General features: G+C 53.3%; 1 protein-coding gene across 1 annotated transcript in view; it reads left to right on the forward strand.

Moving 5' to 3' along the window:
- The window catches only part of XKR7 (XK related 7), a 34200-nt gene extending 13426 nt beyond the window's left edge, over positions 1-20774 (forward strand). The window contains exons 2-3 of the mRNA XM_012455216.2: positions 12457-12659; positions 13903-20774. Coding sequence (XP_012310639.1) covers positions 12457-12659; positions 13903-14855 — 1156 coding nt within the window. The 3' untranslated portion in view covers positions 14856-20774. The remainder of the gene's footprint in view (positions 1-12456; positions 12660-13902) is intronic.
- The last annotated feature ends 1680 nt before the right edge of the window (positions 20775-22454 follow it).

Below are 22454 nucleotides of genomic sequence, written 5' to 3' on the forward strand. Positions count from 1 at the left end.
ACAGCAAGACCCTGTCTCAAAACAACAACAACAAAAAGATAAAGACCAACCGGGTGTGGTGGCTCATGCCAGTAATCCCAGCACTTTGGGAGGCCGAGGCGGATGGATCACCTGAGGTCAGGAGTTCGAGACCAGCCTGGCCAACATGGCGAAACCCCGTCTCTACTAAAAATACAAAAATTAGCCGGGCACGGTGGTACATGACTGTAATCTCAGCTCCTAGGGGGGCTGAGGCAGGAGGATCGCTTGAACCTGGGAGGTGGAGGTTGCAATGAGCCAAGATCATGCCACTGCACTCCAGCCTAGGTGACAGAGCAAGACTTTTCTCAAAAAAAAAAAACCAAATACTTCACCATGGTTCACGCCTCCACTTCGTCTTGTGTTTTCTTTCCCTCCTTCTCCGACAGCAGTCATTCTGACCACTTACCGCTCCCCTCTCAGGACTTTGCCTATATTGTTTCCTCGGCTGGAGATTCCCTTCCCTCCTTCCTTTACCTGGTTAACTCCTATGTCTGTTTCAGATCACGGCTCAGTAGTCACTTTCTCTAGAATGCCTTCCCTGACTGCTACACCCTTCCCAAGCTGGACCCAGACATTCCCCATAGCACTGCCATTCTCAGTGCTGAAGCATGGACCCTGGTTGGGAGCATGTTGGGAGTCCATGGAACATGCTTGTTATTACATGTTTACATAATGATTTCGTTAATCTTCAGGTCCTCTTAGACTGAGTTCCACTGTTGGGCTAGGTCTTGTCTGGCACACCATTGTGTCCACCAGCCATTATAGCACAGCTTTGGGTACATAATAGGTACTCAAAAGTGCTTGATGGGCTGGGCACAGTGGCTTACACCTGTAATCCCAGCACTTTTGGAGGCTGAGGTGGGCAGATCACCTGAGGTTAGGAATTCAAGACCAGCCTACTAAAAATACAAAAATTAGCTGTGTGTAGGGGCACACACCTGTAATGCCAGCTACTCGGGAGGCTGAGGCAGGAGAATCACGTGAATCAGGAGGTGGAGGTTGCAGTGAACCAGATTGAGCGAGCCACTGCACTCCAGCCCAGGCAACAGAGAGAGACTCTTAAAAAAAAAAAATTGCTTGGTGAATAAATGTCAAATGAAGCTTTCCTTTTCTGGCACTAAGTTTCCTCATCTGGAAAATGGGGATCATATCCACGAACCTCACAGGGCTGCAGTGAGGATTTTTAGCAAAGTACATATAAAAGGCATTTGATGAAGTGGTAGTTATTTTCTGGGGAGCAGGCAGAAACCCCAAAGAATACTTGCCCTGTCCCAAAGAACCTGTCCCAAAGGTGCTTTTCTGACCCAGTGTCCCCTGGGGACAGATTCAACAAGCACCAGGGGGAAAGCCAACCTAGGAGTGTGTCTCAGCTGTGCCAGAAACCAGACTTCCTTCTTACTGATGGAGCCTCTTATTCAAAAAGCTCCTCAAAACCTTCCAATGATGTAGTGCCCAGCACTGAGCTGGGCGTTTTAGATACATTACTACTTTCTGATTTCACAGCTACCCTGTAAACAGGTATTGGGCTGGTGGGTCCAGAGAGAGGAGGCAACTTGCCTGGGACTACACAGTCAGTAAGAGATGGAGCTAGGATCTGAGCCCAGGCCTCCCTGACTCTCTGACCTGGGTTCTTTCCCTTTGTTCTTGGCCACTTTTACTTAAGGAGTTTACAAAGCAGAGTTTATAAAGTATATTCACTCCGGGTAGGGCGCAGTGGCTCATGCCTGTAATCCCAGCACTTTGGGAGGCCGAGGTGGGTGGATCACCTGAGGTCAGGAGTTCGAGACCAGCCTGACCAACGTGGTGAAACCCAATCTTTACCAAATATACAAAATTAGCTGGGTGTGGTGGCACATGCCTATAATTCCAGCTACTTGGGAGGCTGAGGCAGGAGAATCGCTTGAACCCCAGAGGTGGAGGTTGCAGTGAAACGAGATCACGCCGTTGCACTCCAGCCTGGGCAATAGTGAAACTCCACTAAAAAAAAATATACTCACTCTCTTCATTCATTCACTCACTTGACAAATGACTGTGCATTAATGATGTGCCAGGCACTGGGCATGTAGCAAAGGACACGACGGATGTGGTCCCCACGCTCATGGAACCTGCAGTGCTGGGGGAAAGACAGGCAATAAATATGTAAACAAGTAAATGAGATGGTTTCAGGTTGTGATATGTGTTACCTAAAAATCAGGGTAACATGACAGAAAGTGACCAGAGGGACTGCAGAAGTGCTTTGCAGGGTTGCAGGCAATGGTGAGCGGGGCAGCTGGGAAAGCTCTCTGAGGAAGTCACACTGAGCTGACATGGGAGAATGAGAGTTTGACAGGTATTAGTGAGGACCTTTCCAGGCAGAGGCTCTGGGGCTGGAGTGAGCTTGGTGTGTTCAGGAACAGGAGCTGAGGGAGAGGAGGAGGTGGCAGGAAAGGGACAAAGGCTGTGTCCTCCTGGGTTTCAAAGGTCATGGTGAGGAGTTTATTTTAAAAGTAGTGGGGGCCAGGTGTGGTAGCTCATGCACTTTGGGAAGCTGAGGTAGGCAGATCACCTGAGGTTAGGAGTTTGAGACCAGCCTTGCCAACATGGTGAAACCCTGTTTCTACTAAAAACACAAAATTTAGCTGGGCATGGTGGTGCACACCTGTAATCCCAACTACTCAGGTGGCTAAGGCACGAGAATTGCCTAAAGCTGGGAGGTGGAAGTTGCAGTGAGCCGAGATCATGCCACTGCACTCCAGTCTGGGTAACAGAGCGAGACTTCATTTCAAAAAAACAAGTAGTAGGGAGTGTGGCCTGAGCTGACCTGGGAGTTTACAAGATCCCCCTGTTGTTGTGTGAAGACCAGACTTGAAGAGGGCAAGGATGGGAGCGAGCACCCCAGGGAGGCTGCTGGAATGGGGTGGCTTGGCCCAGGGTGGTGACACTGTGGTAAAGAGAAGGACTTGGGTTCAGGACATAGCTGTGGAGCGCTAATGTTATCAGAATTGGATGGGTGGGGAGGGGCTTGATGAACTCCTTGGTATAGATAAGAATCAGTTACTTAGGCCTATTTTATAGAGGAAGATTGAGGCCAGCTGAGGAGCTGGGCTTCCCCAGAATCACCTGGGAAAATCTCCACTTACTATTTTGCCCCCTCCCAGTTTTCTGTAAATCCACATAATCTCAAATGAAGCCTGGGGTCCATTACGTCTTACTGGGGTCTTACCAAGGTCCTCCCGGGCGGCCGTGCTGCACACCCTCCATGCGAGGGAAGCTGTCATGGTAGGCAGCCGAGGCGGCAGGGGAATGCCATGGAATGAGACTTGTCCTTCCTCATCCTGCTCTGGCTCAGGAGGCCATGAAGAGCCGGGGCCGAGTCTGAGATCTGGCACTAACTTGCTGTGTGACTTTGGACAAGTTCTGGTCCCTTTCTAGGTCTATTTCTCATCGGTGAAATAAGGATAATGGCAGTACCCACTTCAAAGATTTGTTAAGAGGGATGGACACATTCATATGTATAAAAGTCTCAGCACAGCCTGTCATCCAGTTGGGACTCAGTAAATGTGAGCTGTTATCCTGATTAGTAACCCCTGCACACTGTCCCCCTGCAGACCTACACACTAGCTATGGGCTCAGCTGGGGGGATGTCCTACCCCTGTCCATCAGCCCTTTCACATCTGCCTCCCAACCCTGCCCTGTTCACTCTGAAGGGGTCTGCAGACCCTGGCCTGCATCACATTGAGACCAGGGAGCTAGCCAGCATGAGGGTGGTTCCTGGATGGAGAGGCAGCGGGGGAGCCGCTGGAAGCTGCCGTGTGTTTGGCCCAGAGCTGTGAGGGGGAGTGGGGAGGGGCGAGAACACACACTCGGAAATGCAGAGACCGACAGATGGAGGAGCTGAGGATGTGAGAGACACAGACAGACAGAGAGAGACCCAGAGTCAGGGAGAGGAGGAGCAGGAAGGGGAGGGCAGCCGGAAAACTGGAAGTCACGCCAAGCCACAGGCTGAGCAACAAATCAGCAGATGGACCAAGCAGCCGAGGGACTGAAAGACACAGACAGACAGACCACCAGACTACAGACAGACCACCAAGCAGATCACAGACAAACAGACCACCAAGCAGATCCAGCATCCAAGACACAGACAGGCAGATCACCAAGCAGACCACAGGTAGACAGACCACCAAGCAGACCCAAGACACAGATAGACCACCAAACAGATCCAGCACCCAAGAGACAGACAGACCCCAAACAGATCCAGTATCCAAGAGACAGACAGACCCCAAACAGATCCAGTATCCAAGACGCAGACAGACCACCAAACAGATCCAGCACCCAAGACAGAGACAGACCACCAAACAGATCCAGCAACCAAGACACAGACAGACCACCAAACAGATCCAGCATCCAAGACACAGACAGACCACCAAACAGATCCAACATCCAAGACGCAGACAGACCACCAAACAGATCCAACATCCAAGACGCAGACAGACAACCAAACACATCCAACATCCAAGATGCAGACAGACCACCAAACAGATCCAACATCCAAGACGCAGACAGACAACCAAACAGATCCAACATCCAAGACGCAGACAGACCACCAAACAGATCCAGCACCCTAGACGCAGACAGACCACCAAACAGATCCAGCACTCAAGACGCAGACAGACCACCAAACAGATCCAGCACCCAAGACACAGACAGACCACCAAACAGATCCAGCATCCAAGACACAGACAGACCACCAAACAGATCCAGCATCCAAGACACAGACAGACCACCAAACAGATCCAGCAACCAAGACACAGACAGACCACCAAACAGATCCAGCATCCAAGACACAGACAGACCACCAAACAGATCCAGCATCCAAGACACAGACAGACCACCAAACAGATCCAACATCCAAGACACAGACAGACTACCAAACAGATCCAACATCCAAGACACAGACAGACCACCAAACAGATCCAGTATCCAAGAGACAGACAGACCCCAAACAGATCCAGTATCCAAGACACAGACAGACAGACCACCAAACAGACCCAGCTTCCAAGACACAGACAGACAGACCACCAAACAGACCCAGTATCAAGAGACAGACCACCAGGTCAACCCAGCATCTAAGACACAGACAGACAGATAGACCACCAAGCCAACCCAGCATCCAAGACACAGACAGACTTCCAAGAAGATCTAGCATCTAAGACACAGGCAGACCTCCAAGCAGGTCCAGCATCTAAGACACAGACAGAAAAACAGACCTCATATTCACAGGACAGACAGGCTCTCTGGCATCCAGGGGACAGAGACTGGAGCTCCTGGCCTCTAAGTTCAGACAGGCTGACCCAGGATCACAGGGTCAGACCAACAGGACATGTATCAGAGACTATGTGACCCACAGTCCAAGGGACAGGATTCCAGGATTCTGGAACTGAGACAGAGGCTGAGCCGGGATCCCGGGGTGAGACTGACTGACTGACAGATTCCCGACAGAAATACAGGAATGATAAATAGGCTGGCCCTGCACTCAAGGGACAGACACGATAGCCTGATCTGAGCCACAGACAGACAGAGACAATGACTGAGGATCTGAGGTCAAGGTGATGGGTCCAGGATTGGACCCAGGTTTGACTATCTGAATGTACTGAGGCGCAGGCCAGAAACTCTAACCTAGAATCAGAGACTTGGGGTGACTCAGGAGCAAAGAACTGGAGAGAGATGGGGTGACACAGATGCTGCCGGAAGCTTGCTGGCTTCTCAAGAACATAGGATCCCTTTGTCCTTTTCCCTTTCTGCCCATTAGAGAGCAGCCCCCAAACTCTGGGGGACTATGGGATAGTGGAAACTTCCTGTGGGGAGGGTTGGATGGGCCTGGGGGGAAGAGAATGAGCCCCTATTCACTTCTCAACCCTGCTACCTGTTCACGGAGGCAGTGGGGTTCAGAAGAGGCAGGTTTTTGGGTCCCTGACAGGACGGATTTCATACTCTACTTCCACTCTCCTCGACAGGCGTGGCTTTTTCCTCCCACTCCCACCCCCAGCAATTTACACTCATCTGCTCTGCCAGTTTCTTCCTGGACAAGCTGCTTCTCTGAGCACAACACTGGGGGTCAGTAAATTAGATCCCAAACAGACTGAGGGCCTCTGTTTCCTTATCTATAAAATGGGGACAGCAGAAGTTGCCTGTTAGGTTAACAGCACTGACTGCGGGGTCTGACCCACTCCAGGCCTCACACAGTTCAAGTCTGAGAGCTGTTAGAGAAAGCGAGGCCTAACTGCGCTAGAGGGGCATCAGGGGGGCTCCCTGCTGGAAGAAGGACAAGAATGAGTCAGCGAGGGCAGAAGGAACCTGTGGGGTGTCCTAGCTCTTTGCAAAATCAAGCAGAGAAACCCCAGAGCCCTGTAAGGTCAAGAGGGAGATACACACATATACTCACATTTATTCATTCAGCAAATAGTCAATGCCTCCTCTATAATGCATCAGTGCCTATTCTACAGGCACTGATGCTGGGGACACAGGGTGACCAAGACAGACAAGGTCCCTGTCCTCATGGATTCACAGTGGGAGAATGGAAAATAAATAAATAAACGGTGATTTCATAGTGTAGGTTAAGAAGCAGATAAGACAGGGGGGTGTGGTAGATAGCGTGAGTTGGCAAGGGTGGCCGGGGAGGCCTCTCTGAGAAGGTGTGAGCTGATGAGGAGCCAGCCACGGGAGGATCTGGGAAAGGGGTGTTCCAGGGAGAGCAAGAGCAGACGTCCCGAGCCAGGGACAAGTCTGGCTGGGTTTTAGGAACCCCCAGCGCATCTGGAGTGTCAGGAACAAGTGGGACAGTGGTTTGAGATGAGGTGAGAGAAACAGGCAGGGCCAGATGGTTTAGGGCCTGCACGCCAAGGGGAGAAGCGTGGGTTTTATTCCAAGTGTGATGGGAGGCCCTTGGAAGGCTTTGTGAAGGGGAATGACATGATCTGACAGGTTTTAAAAATACCCCGCTGGTTGCCATGTGGAGAATGGACTGTAGGGAGGCAGGAGTGGATGCGGGCAGCCCACACAGAAGACTGACGTGGTCACCCAGGCAAGATGACTGTGGCCTGCACAGGTGGTAGCAGAGGAGACATGGACAGACTGGGGATTTCATTGTTGTTTTTTAGAGACAGAGTCTCACTCTGTCATCCAGCCTGGAGTGCAGTGGTGCAGTCATGGCTGACTGCAGCCTCGAACTCCTGGAGTCAAGTGATCCTCCTGCCTCAGCCTCCTGAGTAGCTGGGACTACAGGCACGCACCACCATACTTGGCCGATTTTTATTGTTTTTGTAGAGATGGGGTTTTCTCTATGATGCCGAGGCTGGTCTTGAACCCCTGGGCTCAAGTGATCCTCCCGCCTTGGCCTCCCAAAATGTTTGGGATTCCAGGCATGAGCCACCACACCTGCCCTGGGGATACATTTTGGAGAAGATCTGATGTACACCACCCCCAATCTCCCAATCTGGATTCCATTCCCTGAGATGGGGTGTTCTTCTCTTGGGTGAAGATCAGCTTCTTTCAACTTCATTTCAAATAGAGTGGGATGTGAGATAGGGTGGACTTCCTGGAGAAGGTTTCAAGAGAGGTTGCTTGGTGGTGAGGAGGAGCCAGAGGACTCTGCCCAGTGTATGCTACCCTCTCTATGAACACCCTTTAGAGTTTATAAACTATTTTTAAATTCATTGCCTGTGTGTGTGTGTGTGTGTGTGTGTGTGTGTGTGTGTGTGTGTGTGTGTGTAGACAGGGATTCACTATGTTGCCCAGGCTGGTCTCGAACTCCTAGATTCAAGAGATCCACCCACCTAGGCCTCTCAAACTGCTGAGATTACAGGTGTGAGCCACCGCACCCTGCCCCATCACTCATTTAATGCTCACAACAAGGAGGAAAATAAGGCTCAGAGAAGCAGAGAGACTGCCCAAGGTCACACAGCACGTCCGGGACAGGGCTGGGAATCAAAGGCACACGCCAGCCATTGCTACCTTTCCTCCCTCATCCTTACCTCAGTGGCTCTGTCGTAGGCAGAATGGCAAGTGCCAGCCCCATTTTAGAGAAGGGGAAACTGAGGGCCAGGGAAATGAGGTTGCATGTCCTGGGCAGGACTGTTTTAAGATCTTTGCGGGCCCCTCATCTATGAAGCATATTAAAATGCAGCTACATCAAACACCTCATGTAAATTATATATGACCAGATAAAGGCCAAATTGTAGTTGACTGGCTGACATCATGTTCTGTTTTGCAGACATTTAATTAAACATTTATTAATTTTGATTCTATAGTTTTTCCCTGTGTTTTCGAGCCAATTTTTTTTTCAGGCTTCAGACATTTTCCTAGGCCCATGAAAATCTCACAGGCCCTTGGCAGCGAGCTTTTCATGCCGGCTGGAAAAAACGGCCACAGTTTTGGTCCTGTTGCCAAAAGGGGCAGAGTGAGGCAGGACCCAGGCCTTTTATCCCCAGACGACAGCGTGCTCGTTCCACACTCCCCGCTGACCCCACATTCCTGGGACTCAGAGGCCTCCTCTCTTCTCTTCCCCCATCCCTGCTCCTGCCCACAGTGGCCCTGGGCTGTGTGAGCCCTTTGTCTGCAGTTAGCTGGGAGCTGGCAGAGGAGGGGCAGGAGTGGGCAGGGAGGTGGGTAGGCCGCTCGTCAGGTGGTGATGGATGCTGGCTGGGGGCCAGGGCCTCTCTCATGCTGACCCGGGCCCGGAAACAGATGGTCTTCCAGCCTGAGAGAAACTTCCAAGGTGTCACCCTCCCCCAACTCCCCAGGCCCCTTCACATTGGACCAGCTGGTCTCTCCTTCTTAGTCAAAGCCAGAGCCCCAGGAAGGGGAAGGGAATGTGATGGCAGGGGCGATGGTGGCTAGGAAAGACAGCCTGTGTTCTAGGCCCTCAGAAGTTCTAGGGGTCATCTTGGTTTCTCCCCCAGTCCCCACCTCTGGCCACCTCCAGATCTCTCTCTGCCCCTCCTCTCTCCCTTGCCTTAGCTCAGCCCTGTAATCCTGGCTTTCCTCCAAGCCAGCCTCCACAGCAAGCTTTCTAAGCCACAGAGCCAAGCACATCACCCCGATTCTGGGATGGCATTCAGATACAGAATAAAATCCGAACTTTTCAGTCCGGAATTTGATGCCCTTCACAATTCTAGTCTTCTTATGCCCCTGCCCATTAAACCACCCCTCCCCCCGGCCCCCGTTCAGGCCCACTAAACCTCTGGCCATTCCCTTAAAAGGCCAAATTCTTTCAGGCCTCTGAGCCTTTGCTTCAGCTGATTCTTCCACCTGGAATGCCTTTCCATCTCTTGTGTGCCTTCAAATGCCAATCCATGCTTTAAAACTGAGATCAAATGTTTCTTCCCTCCAAGGCATGTTGTAGCATTATTTCACCTTCTATCTTGTCTCTCTTCCATGGGACAGGGAGATACATACTGGCACACAGCCTGGCACAGAGCAGGTGGTCAAAATCCACCTGCTACATGAATGAATCATTCTGGCTGCAGGGATCCTTATGTGTGGGGTAAGCGGGAGTCCAGAAAACGGAAGATACAGGGAGACAAATTTCTGCTCATCAGAAGAAACACAAGCCAGCCCTGGAGCTGCTCGGAAGCTGAGGTCCCTGTCCTGGGAAGCGTGTGAGCCATGGGTATAGATGCAGCAGTCTGGAAATGGCTGAAGGAATTCCAGCATGGCATAGGACAGTTGGAGAGAGGGGGCTTTGCATTTCCTGAGTCAGCTCCTGAGGGAGCAGCCCCCTTCCCATCCTGGCTGCCAATCCTGTCATTTGTTATGTTGACGGTGTGTTTACACCATAGACATGCCAGATGAGCCAGGGATGGGGAAGAGGGTCCTAAACAGGATGTTTCTGGCCACATTTTGCAGAGATAGTCCCAGAATATTCACTCTGAAAAAATCTTCAGAGTCATCAAATCCATCCCTTTCATTGGCAGAGGGAGAAACTGAGGCCCAGAGAGGGCCACGCAGCTGGTAAGACCAGTACACTCATTTGAGGAAACTGGGTATCAGCTGGCCCCACATCCAGGGAGCACTGTGATTTCCTTCTTTGGGCTGTGAATAGAGTGAGTCCTCTGGCTCCCAAACAACATCCTGGAAGTACCGGCACTTCACCCTGGGAATAGACCCCAAATCCCTGACTCCCCAGTTTCAGATCCAGGCAGTGGGGTCACAGAATCTGTGTAAAGGTTTCCCCCTACACACACCCCACCCCCAGCTTCCTGGGAAGGCCACTTTTGGAGGAGCCCTCTGGTTTGCAGCAAAGGGTGTGCTTGGCCTGGCATGGTGACTCACACCTATAATCCCAGCATTTTGGGAGGCCAAGGTGGGCGGATCATGAGGTCCGGAGTTCAAGACCAGCCTGGCCAGTATGGTGAAACCACATCTCTACTAAAAATACAAAAATTAGCTGGGCATGGTGGTGCACACCTATAGTCCCAGCTACTTGGGAAGCTGAGGCAGGAGAATCACTTGAACCTGGGAGGCAGAGGCAGAGATCCCTGGGATCTCAGAGTAAGCCAAGATCGCGCCACTGTACTCCAGCCTGGGCGACAGAGCAAGACTCCGTCTCAAAAAAAAAAAAAAAAAAAAAAAGGGCGTGCCTGTCCCTGTGAATCAGAAAGTTTGGGGATCTGGGGAGGGCGCAAGGAAGGTGGCAGGGTCTGTGGCTGCATGAATGGAGCTTCTGGGCAAGGAAACAGGGCAGAAGGATAAATCAGACCCAGAGATCTGTGTGGATAGGTCCCCTCTCACCCTACACGGGCACTGAACTTGATAGTGTGCAGTTTCTTTTCATTCATTTGACCCTCACTGCCACTTTGGGAGGGATTAACTAGGGCTAGGGCTCAGAGAGGGTCTTGCTCAAAATATCACAGTAAATTAGAAGCCAAGTCAGGGATTGATCTCAGGACATCAGAGTCCCTTCTATATCCTCTATAGGGTTACTAGAGTTCCATTCAGTTCAACAAGCCTGCAGTCATACACACTTTCATTCATTCAGCTCACATGGATTAAGCACCTACTGTGTGCTAAGAACTGAGGACCCAGCAGTTAGCAAGCCAACCTAGTCATTCTCCAAGTACTCACAGCATGGGGGAAGAGGCGCACATAACCGGGCAGTTACAACCCACTGTGACAAGTGCTAGCTAGATTAGATGGAAGCCTGGGAGAGGCCCCTACCCAAGGTGGAAGGTGGTCAGTGCAAGCTTTATGGACAAAATTGTATTTAAAAGCTGAGCCTTGGAAGAAAAGCAAGAGTCCCGGTTTGGGGCCGGGATGGGGTTAGGGGACAGGTCAGGGAGTTTCAGGGAGAGGAAACAAGAGGTACAAAACCTCAGCGAGGAGGGAGAACACTGTGAGCTCTGGCATCTGTGACCGGTGCAGAGTGGCCATGAAGAAACATGTTGTTTGTTGGGAAAAGTGGCATGAGAGGAAGCAGCAGTTTCAAATGCCAAGGAAAAGCATCTGTGAGCACCTTCCCTACACCCTGGGGCGAGAGCTGGGCACCGAGAGGTGAGGTTGGGGAACAGGCCAGGGAGCCACTGGTGGCAACAGAACTGGGGCTGGCACCAGGCAGTAGGGACTGTTCCTGGAAGGAACCTATGTGAGCAAAACTTTTTATGGTTTGCAGTCAGAGGCAGTGTTGCCTAATGGTTAGAGCGCCGGCCCTGAAGCCAGAATGACTGGATTTGAATCCTGGTTCTACTGCTTCCTAGCTGTGTGACCTTGGATAAATGACATCTCTCTCTGGGTCTCAGTTTTCTCTTCTACAAAATGGGGATTGTGCGCCGTGTGTGGTGGCTCATGCCTATAATCCCAGCACCCTGGGAGGCCAAGGCAGGATGATCGCTTGAGGCGAGGCCAGGAGTTCGAGACCAGCGTGGGCAATATAGCCAGAAAATAATTTAAAAATTAGCCTGGTGTAGCGGTACATGCCTATAGTCCCAGCTACTCAGGAGGCTGAGTTGGGAAGATTCCTTAAGCCCAGGAGTTTGAAGTTGCAGTGAGCTAAGATCACACTACTGCATTCCAGCCTGGGTGACTGGAATTTAGAATGACCCCATCTCTAAAATAAAATAAAGGACGGGTAACAGGGCTATTGTAAGCTCAGGGCGGTCTAAGGTGTCAGTAACCCTGCAAAGAAAGCACGCTCCAACCCGTTATAGGAACAATGGTGATGCTGCTGTTGCGTTAAAGGCTTGACTTAGTGCCAGTCCTCTCTCTCTAAGCTAATGAGTCCATTCAGTGCTCCTCAACGGCAGCCCCATAAAGGGATCCTTTCGAAATGCCCATTTCACAGTTGAGGAAACAGGCTCAGCCGAGGGAGTGACTTGCCCCCTGAGCCTGCGGGCGGCTCGGGCGGGTGGGACGGAGCGAGCGGAGCCAGCGCGCGGGAGCCTGAGCACCGCGTCCTTCCCGCAGGTACCTGCGCGCCCTGTACCTGGGGCTGCAGAGCCGCTGGCGCGGGGAGCGGCTGCGGCGCCACTTCTACTGGCGGATGCTGTTCGAGAGCGCCGATGTGAGCATGCTGCGCCTGCTGGAGACCTTCCTGCGCAGCGCGCCGCAGCTCGTGCTGCAGCTCAGCCTGCTCGTGCACCGCGGGGGCGCGCCCGACCTGCTGCCGGGTGAGCCCGCCCCTTCACCCTCCGCGCCTGGGACCGCCCCACCGGGCCTTTCTCCCTGCTTCAGGCTCCCTGGGGATGTCCTGTGCGCTTCCCCACCCCAGCTCAGGGCTCAGTCAGGATTTAGGGAGGCTCGCCCCTTCTACCCTCACCACCCTCCAGGCCTCTGGAGACCCCTGCGTCCCCTTCGATGGCCCACTTACCCTCAGAGTGAGGAGGGACACGGCCCCTCCACTCCCTCGCCACCCATCAGGCCCCCTGGGTGCTCCTGCCCTTGTCCCTTCCCCGTTGCCAGAGCCAACTAAACCCCATTTCCCATCCAAACACCTCAGACCCTCTGGGGAATCCTCTGCCCCCTTCATTCCCCAACCTGATCCCAGCCTGCATCAACTGGGGGACCCCCGCCTGCCTCACAGACCTGACCAATCACCATCAGTTTCCAGAGAGTTGACCTCTTCACTGGGGGGCCTCAGAGGGCCCTCCCAGGCCTACTCCTGGCACACATCCCCTCCTCCTCCCTACAGGCCCTGTTAATCTCCCACCCTGCCCCTTCCATAATGACAGACCAGGCCAAGCCCTCAATGTCAGAGAAAAACCACATCCCTCTGTCTCCCTGATGCACCCCATGTTCTTCCCACCCAGTCCCTGCCTAACCCATCCTCAGTGTCCCAAAAGACTATCACCACCCCTCAGGGCTCCGGGGATCCCTTGCCCAGATACTGGGTCCCAATCATAGCGCTTCGCACCTTGGGTCTCTCCGACCCCGCCCCTCAGCTCTGCTCAGCTCTAGGTATTCCTCTCCATGCCTGGCCTCCTCCTGGTGGCCCACGACGTCTAACGGCCCCTCCTCGCTGCTCCACACCCTAATCATGACCTCCTCTTCACCTCCCCTTCCACTCCCAGAGTCCTGGACCCTCATTTCCCAGCATCCCACCAAGACCCCTGAACCCTGACAGCCCCACACCAGAGTCCTAGATGGAGACCAATCCCCCATCTTCACCTCCCTTTATGCTCCCACCCTGCAGAAGTACCCAGTCCTGTGCACCCTCACCACACCTCATCATTGCTCTTGAAGCTCCCCACCTCCCAAACCTTCCCCACTCCCCTGCTGATCCACAGACCCTTTCCCGACCCAGAACCCTCCTAACCCAGAACCGCTCCTGACCCAGAACCCTCCCCACTTCCCAGACCCCAACCCGAGCCCGCCCCTAACCCAGCCCACACCGCCCCTGCCCTGTCTCCACAGCCCTGTCCACCTCCGCCTCCCTCGTGTCTCTGGCCTGGACGCTGGCCTCCTATCAGAAGGTGTTGCGGGACTCACGGGACGACAAGCGGCCGCTGTCCTACAAGGGCGCTGTGGCCCAGGTGCTGTGGCACCTGTTCACCATTGCCGCCCGCAGCCTGGCCTTCGCGCTCTTCGCCAGCGTCTACAAGCTCTACTTTGGCATCTTCATCGTGGCCCACTGGTGCGTCATGACCTTCTGGGTCATCCAAGGAGAGACAGACTTCTGCATGTCCAAGTGGGAGGAGATCATCTACAACATGGTGGTGGGCATCATCTACATCTTCTGCTGGTTCAACGTCAAGGAGGGCCGCAGCCGCCGCCGCATGACCCTCTACCACTGCATCGTCCTGCTGGAGAACGCCGTGCTCACCGGCTTCTGGTACTCCAGCCGCAACTTCTCCACCGACTTCCACTCGCTCATCATGGTCTGCGTGGTGGCATCCAGCTTTGCACTGGGCATATTCTTCATGTGTGTCTACTACTGTCTCCTGCACCCCAACGGGCCCATGCTGGGTCCCCAGACGCCTGGCTGCATCTTCCGTGAGGCCTCCGAGCCCTGTGGCCCACCTGCTGACGCCATCACAAGTCCCCCCAGGTCCCTGCCGAGGACTACAGGTGCCGAGCGGGATGGGGCCTCCGGGGGGGAGCGTGCGGGGACCCCCACACCACCTGTCTTCCAGGTTCGGCCTGGCTTGCCTCCCACACCAGTGGCCCGCACCTTGCGGACAGAGGGGCCTGTCATCCGGATTGACTTGCCTCGCAAGAAGTACCCGGCGTGGGATGCTCATTTTATTGACCGCCGGCTCCGGAAGACCATCCTGGCACTGGAGTACTCCTCGCCTGCCACGCCCCGGTTGCAGTACCGGAGTGTGGGGACCTCCCAGGAGCTTCTGGAGTATGAGACCACAGTGTAGGCTACAGTGTCCCTGCACAAAAGGGACAGGCTTGGCTGATCCCACATCAGCCACAGTGTTGAGCCCAGAATTTCAGGGCCACCAGGCTAAGGGGGAGTGGATCGATTGGTCCGAGGGTAGAGTGGCCCCACTCTTGGGTTCTTTCATGGGAGGGGGCAGCCTTGCGGAGGCCCCAGCCCTGGGCCCCATTTTCAGCCTTGTGGCCCATTCCCTAAATTCCCCTGACCCAGGGCCCGGGGAATCATCTGGTGCTACACTTCTCCAGCTGCCCTGCTTTTGTGGGGCCTCCACACCTCTCCCCTGCCTGGCGTTGCCCATGTGTCACCCCTGCTGGACCTGCCAGAGAAAGGGCACTGTCTGGGGTCCATGACCCAGACCCTGTGCTCCTCGGGGGTTGTGGGGAGTGGGCTGCCTCTGTGGTGGGAGGACACCTCGGAGAAGGATGGAGGAAGCCGTAGAAGGGATGGGGTGAGGTTGGAGCATCATGTGGACAGGATGGCATGGGTCCTGGAGGGTCTGAGGCCTGGAGCCAGGGCAAGAGGGAGCTGAAGGAGGGAGCTGGGGTGGGGCAGGGTGTTGGGGCGGGGGGCTGGCAGTGCTAGAGATGGATAGGAGAAAGAACTGTGGGGGTCTAGGCTGGCAGAAGCATGGAGGGGTAGGAGGCTTGGGGGAGGGGAACCTGCAATCCAGAACATAGCAAATAAGAATGAACTCCTCAGGACACGTCTCTTGTTGTGGGCTCTGTGAAGGATGAGGTTCCACACACCTTGGGTGAAATGTTTCAAGGAAACATTCTTTGTTCTAGATGAGCACCTGGAATATGGCTTCTAGATGCAGGTCTTCAACACAGCAGATAAGATGCCTGGGAAGATCCCTGGGCTCAAGTGCAGGTGAGGTTTTAGCACATTTATCAGAGGAACCAATCCAGAAGCACGCTTAGTTCTAGATTGAGTTCTAGAGTGCTAGTCTGATCAAATGTCCCAGGGAGCTGCTCTGATCTGTGTATTCTGCTGTAAGGAGGGAGGACACTGGAGCCCTGCTGCTCTGCTGTGGGGGATTCTAGCACCTGCCATGGTGGTGGGGGAGAAGGGTTCTAGAACCCAGTGTGAATGGAATTTTCTAGGAATGGGTGCTCTGATTCTAGACTTCTGAGGCTCATGGGAGCTCTAGGCCCCTGTTACCTTGGTCCACAGCCATCTTTCTAAAAGGAAATTGTCCTCAGAACCCCTGAGACATTTCAGCTGCCAACTGGTTCCCAGCTGGAAAAAAATAGCTCTGGGACGTGACATGAATCCTGGCTCTCAGCCACCCTGCAAATGGGGCTCCCTGGGGTGGCATCTGGGAAACTGACTTGTTTTGCCTTAGATCTGATGACTCCCTAGGACCTGTGGTCTATTCCCATGGCCTGAATATCTTCAACATCCTGGGTACCCAAGGGACTCACCCAGGGCCCCTCCTCCCACCTAGGACAGCCAGTCCTGGATTGAGGGGACGTATGGGAGAGGGGAAGTAGGCAGTTTCATGGGGTGAGGGGACAGAGCCTCTAGCAGAGCTGGGAACCCCATCTCTCACACACACACACACACACACACACACACACACACACTCCCCACAGCAACTAAGGTGCATTCGGTGGGAGAGGATGGCAGCGGATGTTAAGGACAGCTGCAAACCTGATCCTGGAGTGAGGTGGACCATGAGAATCCTAACTATGCAAATTAGAGGGGTGCTTAGCCCTCCCTGGTTCAGCCTCTCTTGCGTTACAAATGGGAAACTGAGGCCCAGAGTGTCAGCCACTCTTTCAAGGTCCCAGACTCTGGGCTGCCCCATCCAAAGGTGATGGGCAACGATGAATTACTGGGGATGCAGGGTGACCCCAAAGGCAGAGAGGACCAGATTGCCCACATATACACAAGCACAACAACTGTGATACAAGTCAATCCTCCTGCCAGCACACAGGCAGAGATGGTGTGTGCATCAGCCCTGCCAACATAGCAAGAATGCTTTTCCTTCTTTCTGCTGCTAAGCACCCTCAGGAACCAGGCCTCAAGGGTGATGGGTGGTGGGAGAAGCCCAAGGCTGACCCAGGCCCGGTCTGCTGTGTTCATCCATCCTGCTTGTCCTCTGCCCAAATCCATCTTTGGAGGCTGAATTCACACACAAAGCCTCTGTGAGACGGGAGCTTTGAGGATGCAGACCCAAACTCAGAAACAGACTGTTTCTCCAGGGCCAACTTTGTGCCGGGAATTTTTACCCCATGTGGTTTCACTTACACTCTCTGCTGCTCACAACATTCCTACAAGAGAGGTATCAACCCATCTTACAGATGAGGAAACTGAGGCCCAGAGAGGTGGCATGAGGGTCACCCTTGGCAAGTTATTCTCCTCCCCAGTGTCCTAAAATGGCCCATCTGGCTGCTGCATTCTAGAGGAAATTCTAGAGGACCTAGTTGGGGTCCTTTACCACTCCAGGAGGCTCCCAAGGGGCAGGGATGTGCTGGCAGGGCTTGGCATGGTCTGGGGCTCGCAGGGAAGCCACAGCCACATTTTTGGATTTCGCTCCACCCCCACTCCCCACCTCTTCTCAATCCCACACACCCTTCCCTCGGGGCCTCTGCCTGCAGGGACATCTGGGCACAGAAATGGCCACAGTCAAAGGGATCAGGGAGAGGGCAGCAGGCACCTTCTCCTGCTTCTCACCCTCAGAAGAATCTCAGCCCTTTAATGACTGAGTCCCCACCCAGGAGCTCAGGACCAGGCCTGAGGCCCCCTGCTCCACTGGTTCGTTCCTTCTTTTCACCGGGATAGAGGAGCCAGATGAGGGAGGGTCCATTCCCTTAGAGCTGTTGTTTTGTTTTTCTTTCTGTGACACAATCTACCTCAGCCAGTCTCTCCCCTGGCAGAACTGACTCCCTGGTCCTCTGCCTCCTGTCCCCTGTCCCCCAGCCCAGTCTGGATGCTCAGTCCTTCCCAGAATCCCTACAGGGTCCTTGCAGCCCAGAGGGTCCCCGAGGGTCCCTTAGGGTCCCTTAAGCCACCTGCCCTCCACATCTATTAGAAGAAAGTGAGACCCAGAGAGGACCAAGGACTCACCAAAGGTCACACAGGAAGTCAGTGGCAGTTAGGATTTCCCTGGGGATGAGAGGTACTTGGGTGCATCTTAATTTTGCCAGGAACAGAAGAGAACAGGATGCTCTGGGTACCAAATATGGCAGGCCCTGCCCCCAGTACCTCTAATCCCAGGAGACCAGTGTCCCCATTTCCAGGGCAGACTTCTATCTCCCTGTTTTCTTAGAACTGACCCCCAGGCTATTGTGTTCCCCAAACCTCTGCAGGCCCAAAACCCCATCACGGCGCCTCCTGGCACTGATGTGCCTCGTGCCTTGTAACTGTCACCCCAGCTGAACAGCGCAGACCTCCCCACTCCCCCACAGAAGGCTCCCTAACAAGGGGGCCTTGCTTGATACCCTCATCTGCCCATTCTGGTGTCTCCCCCAAATCTGCCTTACCCCCAGCCAGCTCCCTGCTACACCTGTGTCCCACAGAGGCATGTCACCCATGAGAGCTGGGGAAGGCAGAGGGCAGGGAAGGCGAAGCCTGGGGAAAGTCCAGGTCTCTGGGTAAGGCTGAGGGGTCTAGGAAGATCCAGGGAAGGTCTTGCTTGCAGCCAACACCCTCGTAAGTACTCGAATTCTGCAGGTTCTTTCCTTGGAATTCATCTGGGCCTGGAGTCCACAGAAGCTTCAGACAGTGGGGAGAAGGTTTTCTGGGACAAGGGGTACATGGGATGCAAACTCAAATGCCTCGAGATAAAGAAAATAAGAGTAATGGAAACAATAGGGAATGGTGGGGACTCTGGCAAACAGGAGAGTAAGTATCTGCCCTGCCTGGAGGCACTAACATTTACATTTTTGGAAAACTGCTGGCCACTCATATTGCTGGCCCATGTGCCACCAGTTTGAGACTTATGGTTCAAAATGTTGAGAAGGTTCTGGAGCATCCTGCGGAGTCTGGAAACCCCTCGGGGGAAGTCAGGGACAGAGGTCGTGGCTCCCTCTGAGACTTTGCTACTCCACCCCTGAATCCTTACCTCCTGGCTATCTGAGAACTCAGCCCACTACCCTCTCAGCTAAAAAGGGAAGTCTGGGGGTCCACAGGGTCCCTGGTTTGGGAATCATCATCTGATAAGGGCTACAGGCCCCTCCAGTGCCTCAGGGGGTTAGGGGCTGCTGGAATCTTCTCCAGCTTGGGGGCCCCTGGTTAGGAGGAACCTACATTGGGCTCCAGGGGAGTCCAGGCGCAGGATGTGGACTGAAAGCCAGGACCCAACTGCCCCATTCTGTGCCAGCCCCTGCCACCTTTGACTCCTGCCTCCCTCCCAGTTCAAGCTGTGGTGGGGCCTGCAGTAGAGGTTGGTGAGTGAAGCTGTCAGTTTCTGTATTCAAGTGCTTTGTGATGTCACAATGGAAGGGACAGAGTGGATGCCAAGCCGCATGGGTAGTAGTCCCCCCTCCCAACCACAGAGGCTTCTGAGACCCTGGGGCTGGAGAGGAAAGGGGCTGCAATGTGCCATTCTGGTTGGGGAAAGGATAGGACATTTCTGGGTCCTTGGCTGCTGCTGGTAGAGGCATGGGAAGGAAGAACTCCACAGTGGGAGATGTGGGAGTAGAAACGGAAAGCCCTGTCCAGGCCTGGCCTGGTTTCTGGAGACAGAAAGCTCCCCAGGGGACAGAGAGGTTACCCCCTGTGCTTGGCTTCTGCCACCCCTCCCTCCTCTGGAGGAGGAGGCCACCCTCTCCTCAGCAACCCTAGCCTTTATTCTATGCATAGCCACTGCAAGAGCACTCCCAGGCCAGGCTGAAGGGGTGGGGGCCCAGGGGCACTTGCAATAATCTCAGAATGGGGGTACCCTGGGACAAAGAGGGGGTATAGAAGGCGCCAGAGGGGAAAGGTGGTTCCTCCATCTCTGTCTCACCCAAATCCCCCCAGACTGAATCTTACCGTTTTCTGCCTGGTTTCCATTGGGCTAAACCACTGAACTTGGAGGGGCCTCATATAAACGTAGCCCCCAGTCCCACTGGCTTTCCGAACCTGTCATGAAATAGCTTGAAGGGATCTGAACTGTTCCCAGAGCTCCCTCATTATTTTCTTCCCTGAGGATCCTGTAGTTTGGGAGATTTTTCTCCCAAACCAGCCTCATTTCTTGAAGAAGAATTCATTTTCCCACATTAAATTAACTCAAATTGAGCTTCTGATTGCAGATAAATGCTTCCAAGGCCTCAAGTCAGCTTCTAGAGCTTGAGGGTGGGGGAATATTTGCATTCTATTGGGTTACTTAATACAAAATTCTCAAAAGCACTCTTGGGCACCCATTTCTGCCTTCACAGGCCCTCAGGGTCTGGACCCCATGTTGGGACTCAATGGTTTAGATATCCAGCATCCTATTTTACTGAAGGGGCAGGCCCAGAGACGGGAGGTGGCCAGCCCAAGGTCATACAGCGAGCTGGTGGCAGGGTGAGACCAGAATCCAGTTCCTTTGAGGGTCCCACCAGAATACCCACAGCCCTGGTCCTCCCCTCCATGTCCCTGGAACTCTAGGAATCACTAGCCATGCCTGAGGGGCTAATCTCCCTCTGTCAGCACAATTCTGAGTGATTCTTCCCCTCCCTGTCGTCTCTTCCTCCCTAACGGGCCCTCACCCCTGTCCACTTCTGTTTCCTATTTCTGGTCCCACCTCCTGGTATTTACTACATCTGTGCCATCCCCCAGACCCCCACTCGCCCTCCATGCTTCCCCCAGGAGGGGGAGGGGCCCTCCAAGCTGGGGCCCCATTATTGAGACTCTTTTGTACACCACAAACTTTTTGTATATTTTTAATTTTGCTGCGACATGAGATATTAAAAGTCATTTCAGTACGTGCTGCTTGTGTCCCATTGTTTTGGCTGTTCTGGGCCAGGGGAAGGAGATGAGGAAGGAGGGATGGGTAGGGTACCACCTGCCACAATCTCTGTGGCTTAAGGGAGAAAGGCCTTTGGCTAGGAGAGGGTGGGACATTATACAATGCTTCCTGTTTATTGGACAGCATCTCAATCAATCAACCAGAAAGAATCCTAAGGTCAAATGTTCTACACATTATCTCCAAACTCATTTTACAGATAAGGGAAAAAAAAAAAAGACAAAGGGTGGAGATACTTGTTAGAGATCACAGAATGAGTCTATGACAAAATCAGGACCTCAACTGAAGTTCCTAACTCCACTACAACAAACACTTATTGAGAACCTACTCCGTGCCAGACAGTTCTAGGTACAGTGAACAAGAAAGATATAAAACAGGCAAGGTCCCTGCCTTCAAGGAGCTTACAGCCTATCCTAGCGGGTATTGCCTCTGAAATGGCCTCTGTCTCCAGGGCTTCCATCCTAATCCAGCGGTTCTCAAACTTCAAAGTGCATCAGAATCACTTGGGGAAGAGAGGGTATGTTTCCAACACATATTTCTGTCTCCATAACCAGGGAGTAGATTTCCCATGCCTGGAAATCTGCATTTTTAAAGTTCTTCAGGCATGCTTAAAGAACATGCCTGGGAATCCTGCATTCTGGTGCAAGCAGGTCTGAGGACCTGACCTTGAGGACCTTTTTTTTTTCAGAGACAGAGTCTCACTCTGTCACCCAGGCTGGAGTGCAGTGATACAATCATGGCTCACTGCAGCCTTGAACTCCTAGGCTCAAGCAATCCTTTTGCGTCAGCCTCTGGAGTAGCTGGGACTGCAGGCACACACCACCATGCCCAGCTAATTTTAAAAACATTGTTATAGAAATGAGGGTCTCCCTATGTTGCCTAGGCTGGTCTCGAACCCATAGCCTCAAGCAATCTTCCAGCCTCAGCCTCCCAAAGTGGTGGGATTACAGACATGAGCCACTGTACCCAGCCAAGGACCACTACTTTAATGTACCCTCCACAAATCTGATCATGGCATTTCCTTGCTTTAGAACCTCCCGTGGCTCCCCAGTGCCTTCATGATAAAGGTCAAACTCTACTGCCAGACTCTGGCTTTTTAGAAACTGGGCCTACAACACCTGGAGTCTCGTCTCTGACGTAGCCCACCTGGCCCCCATAGCCTCTCCAAACCACCCATCTTCCTGTTTCCGTGAGACTGTCTTGATTGCCATCAACAGGCTTTCTCGCCATGCTTTCATGCAGGTGGAGCCCCGGTTTCCCAAGGGTCCCCTTCCAAAGTGCCCAGGGAATGTAACCCTGACCTGGCCCCAGGAGGCAAATCATGGTTGACCAAAGACTGGTTCCCAAACTGTGGTCTCCAGGCTAGTAGCACCAGGGAACTCAGAAATACAGATTCTCAGGCCTCAGACTTACTAAATCAGCCACCATGTGGATGGGGCATGGTAATTCGTTTGACAGGCCATCTGGGTGATTCTGATTCATGTCCATGTTTGAGGACCATTGATCTAAGATAATTCCCCTTACAAGGAATTGATGGGGGCAGGGGTGGGGGCATGTGACCCAATTCTGGTAAGGTAGGGACTGCTAAGTGTCCCCCAGTATCCATGTCCCTCCTTTTCTATAAAGAGTTTTTAGCTAGGCACA

The sequence above is a fragment of the Aotus nancymaae genome, unplaced genomic scaffold (genome assembly GCF_030222135.1).
Source record: "Aotus nancymaae isolate 86718 unplaced genomic scaffold, 86718_ANA_hifiasm-v0.15.2.pri h1tg000029l, whole genome shotgun sequence".
Classification (NCBI taxonomy): Eukaryota; Metazoa; Chordata; class Mammalia; order Primates; family Aotidae; genus Aotus; species Aotus nancymaae.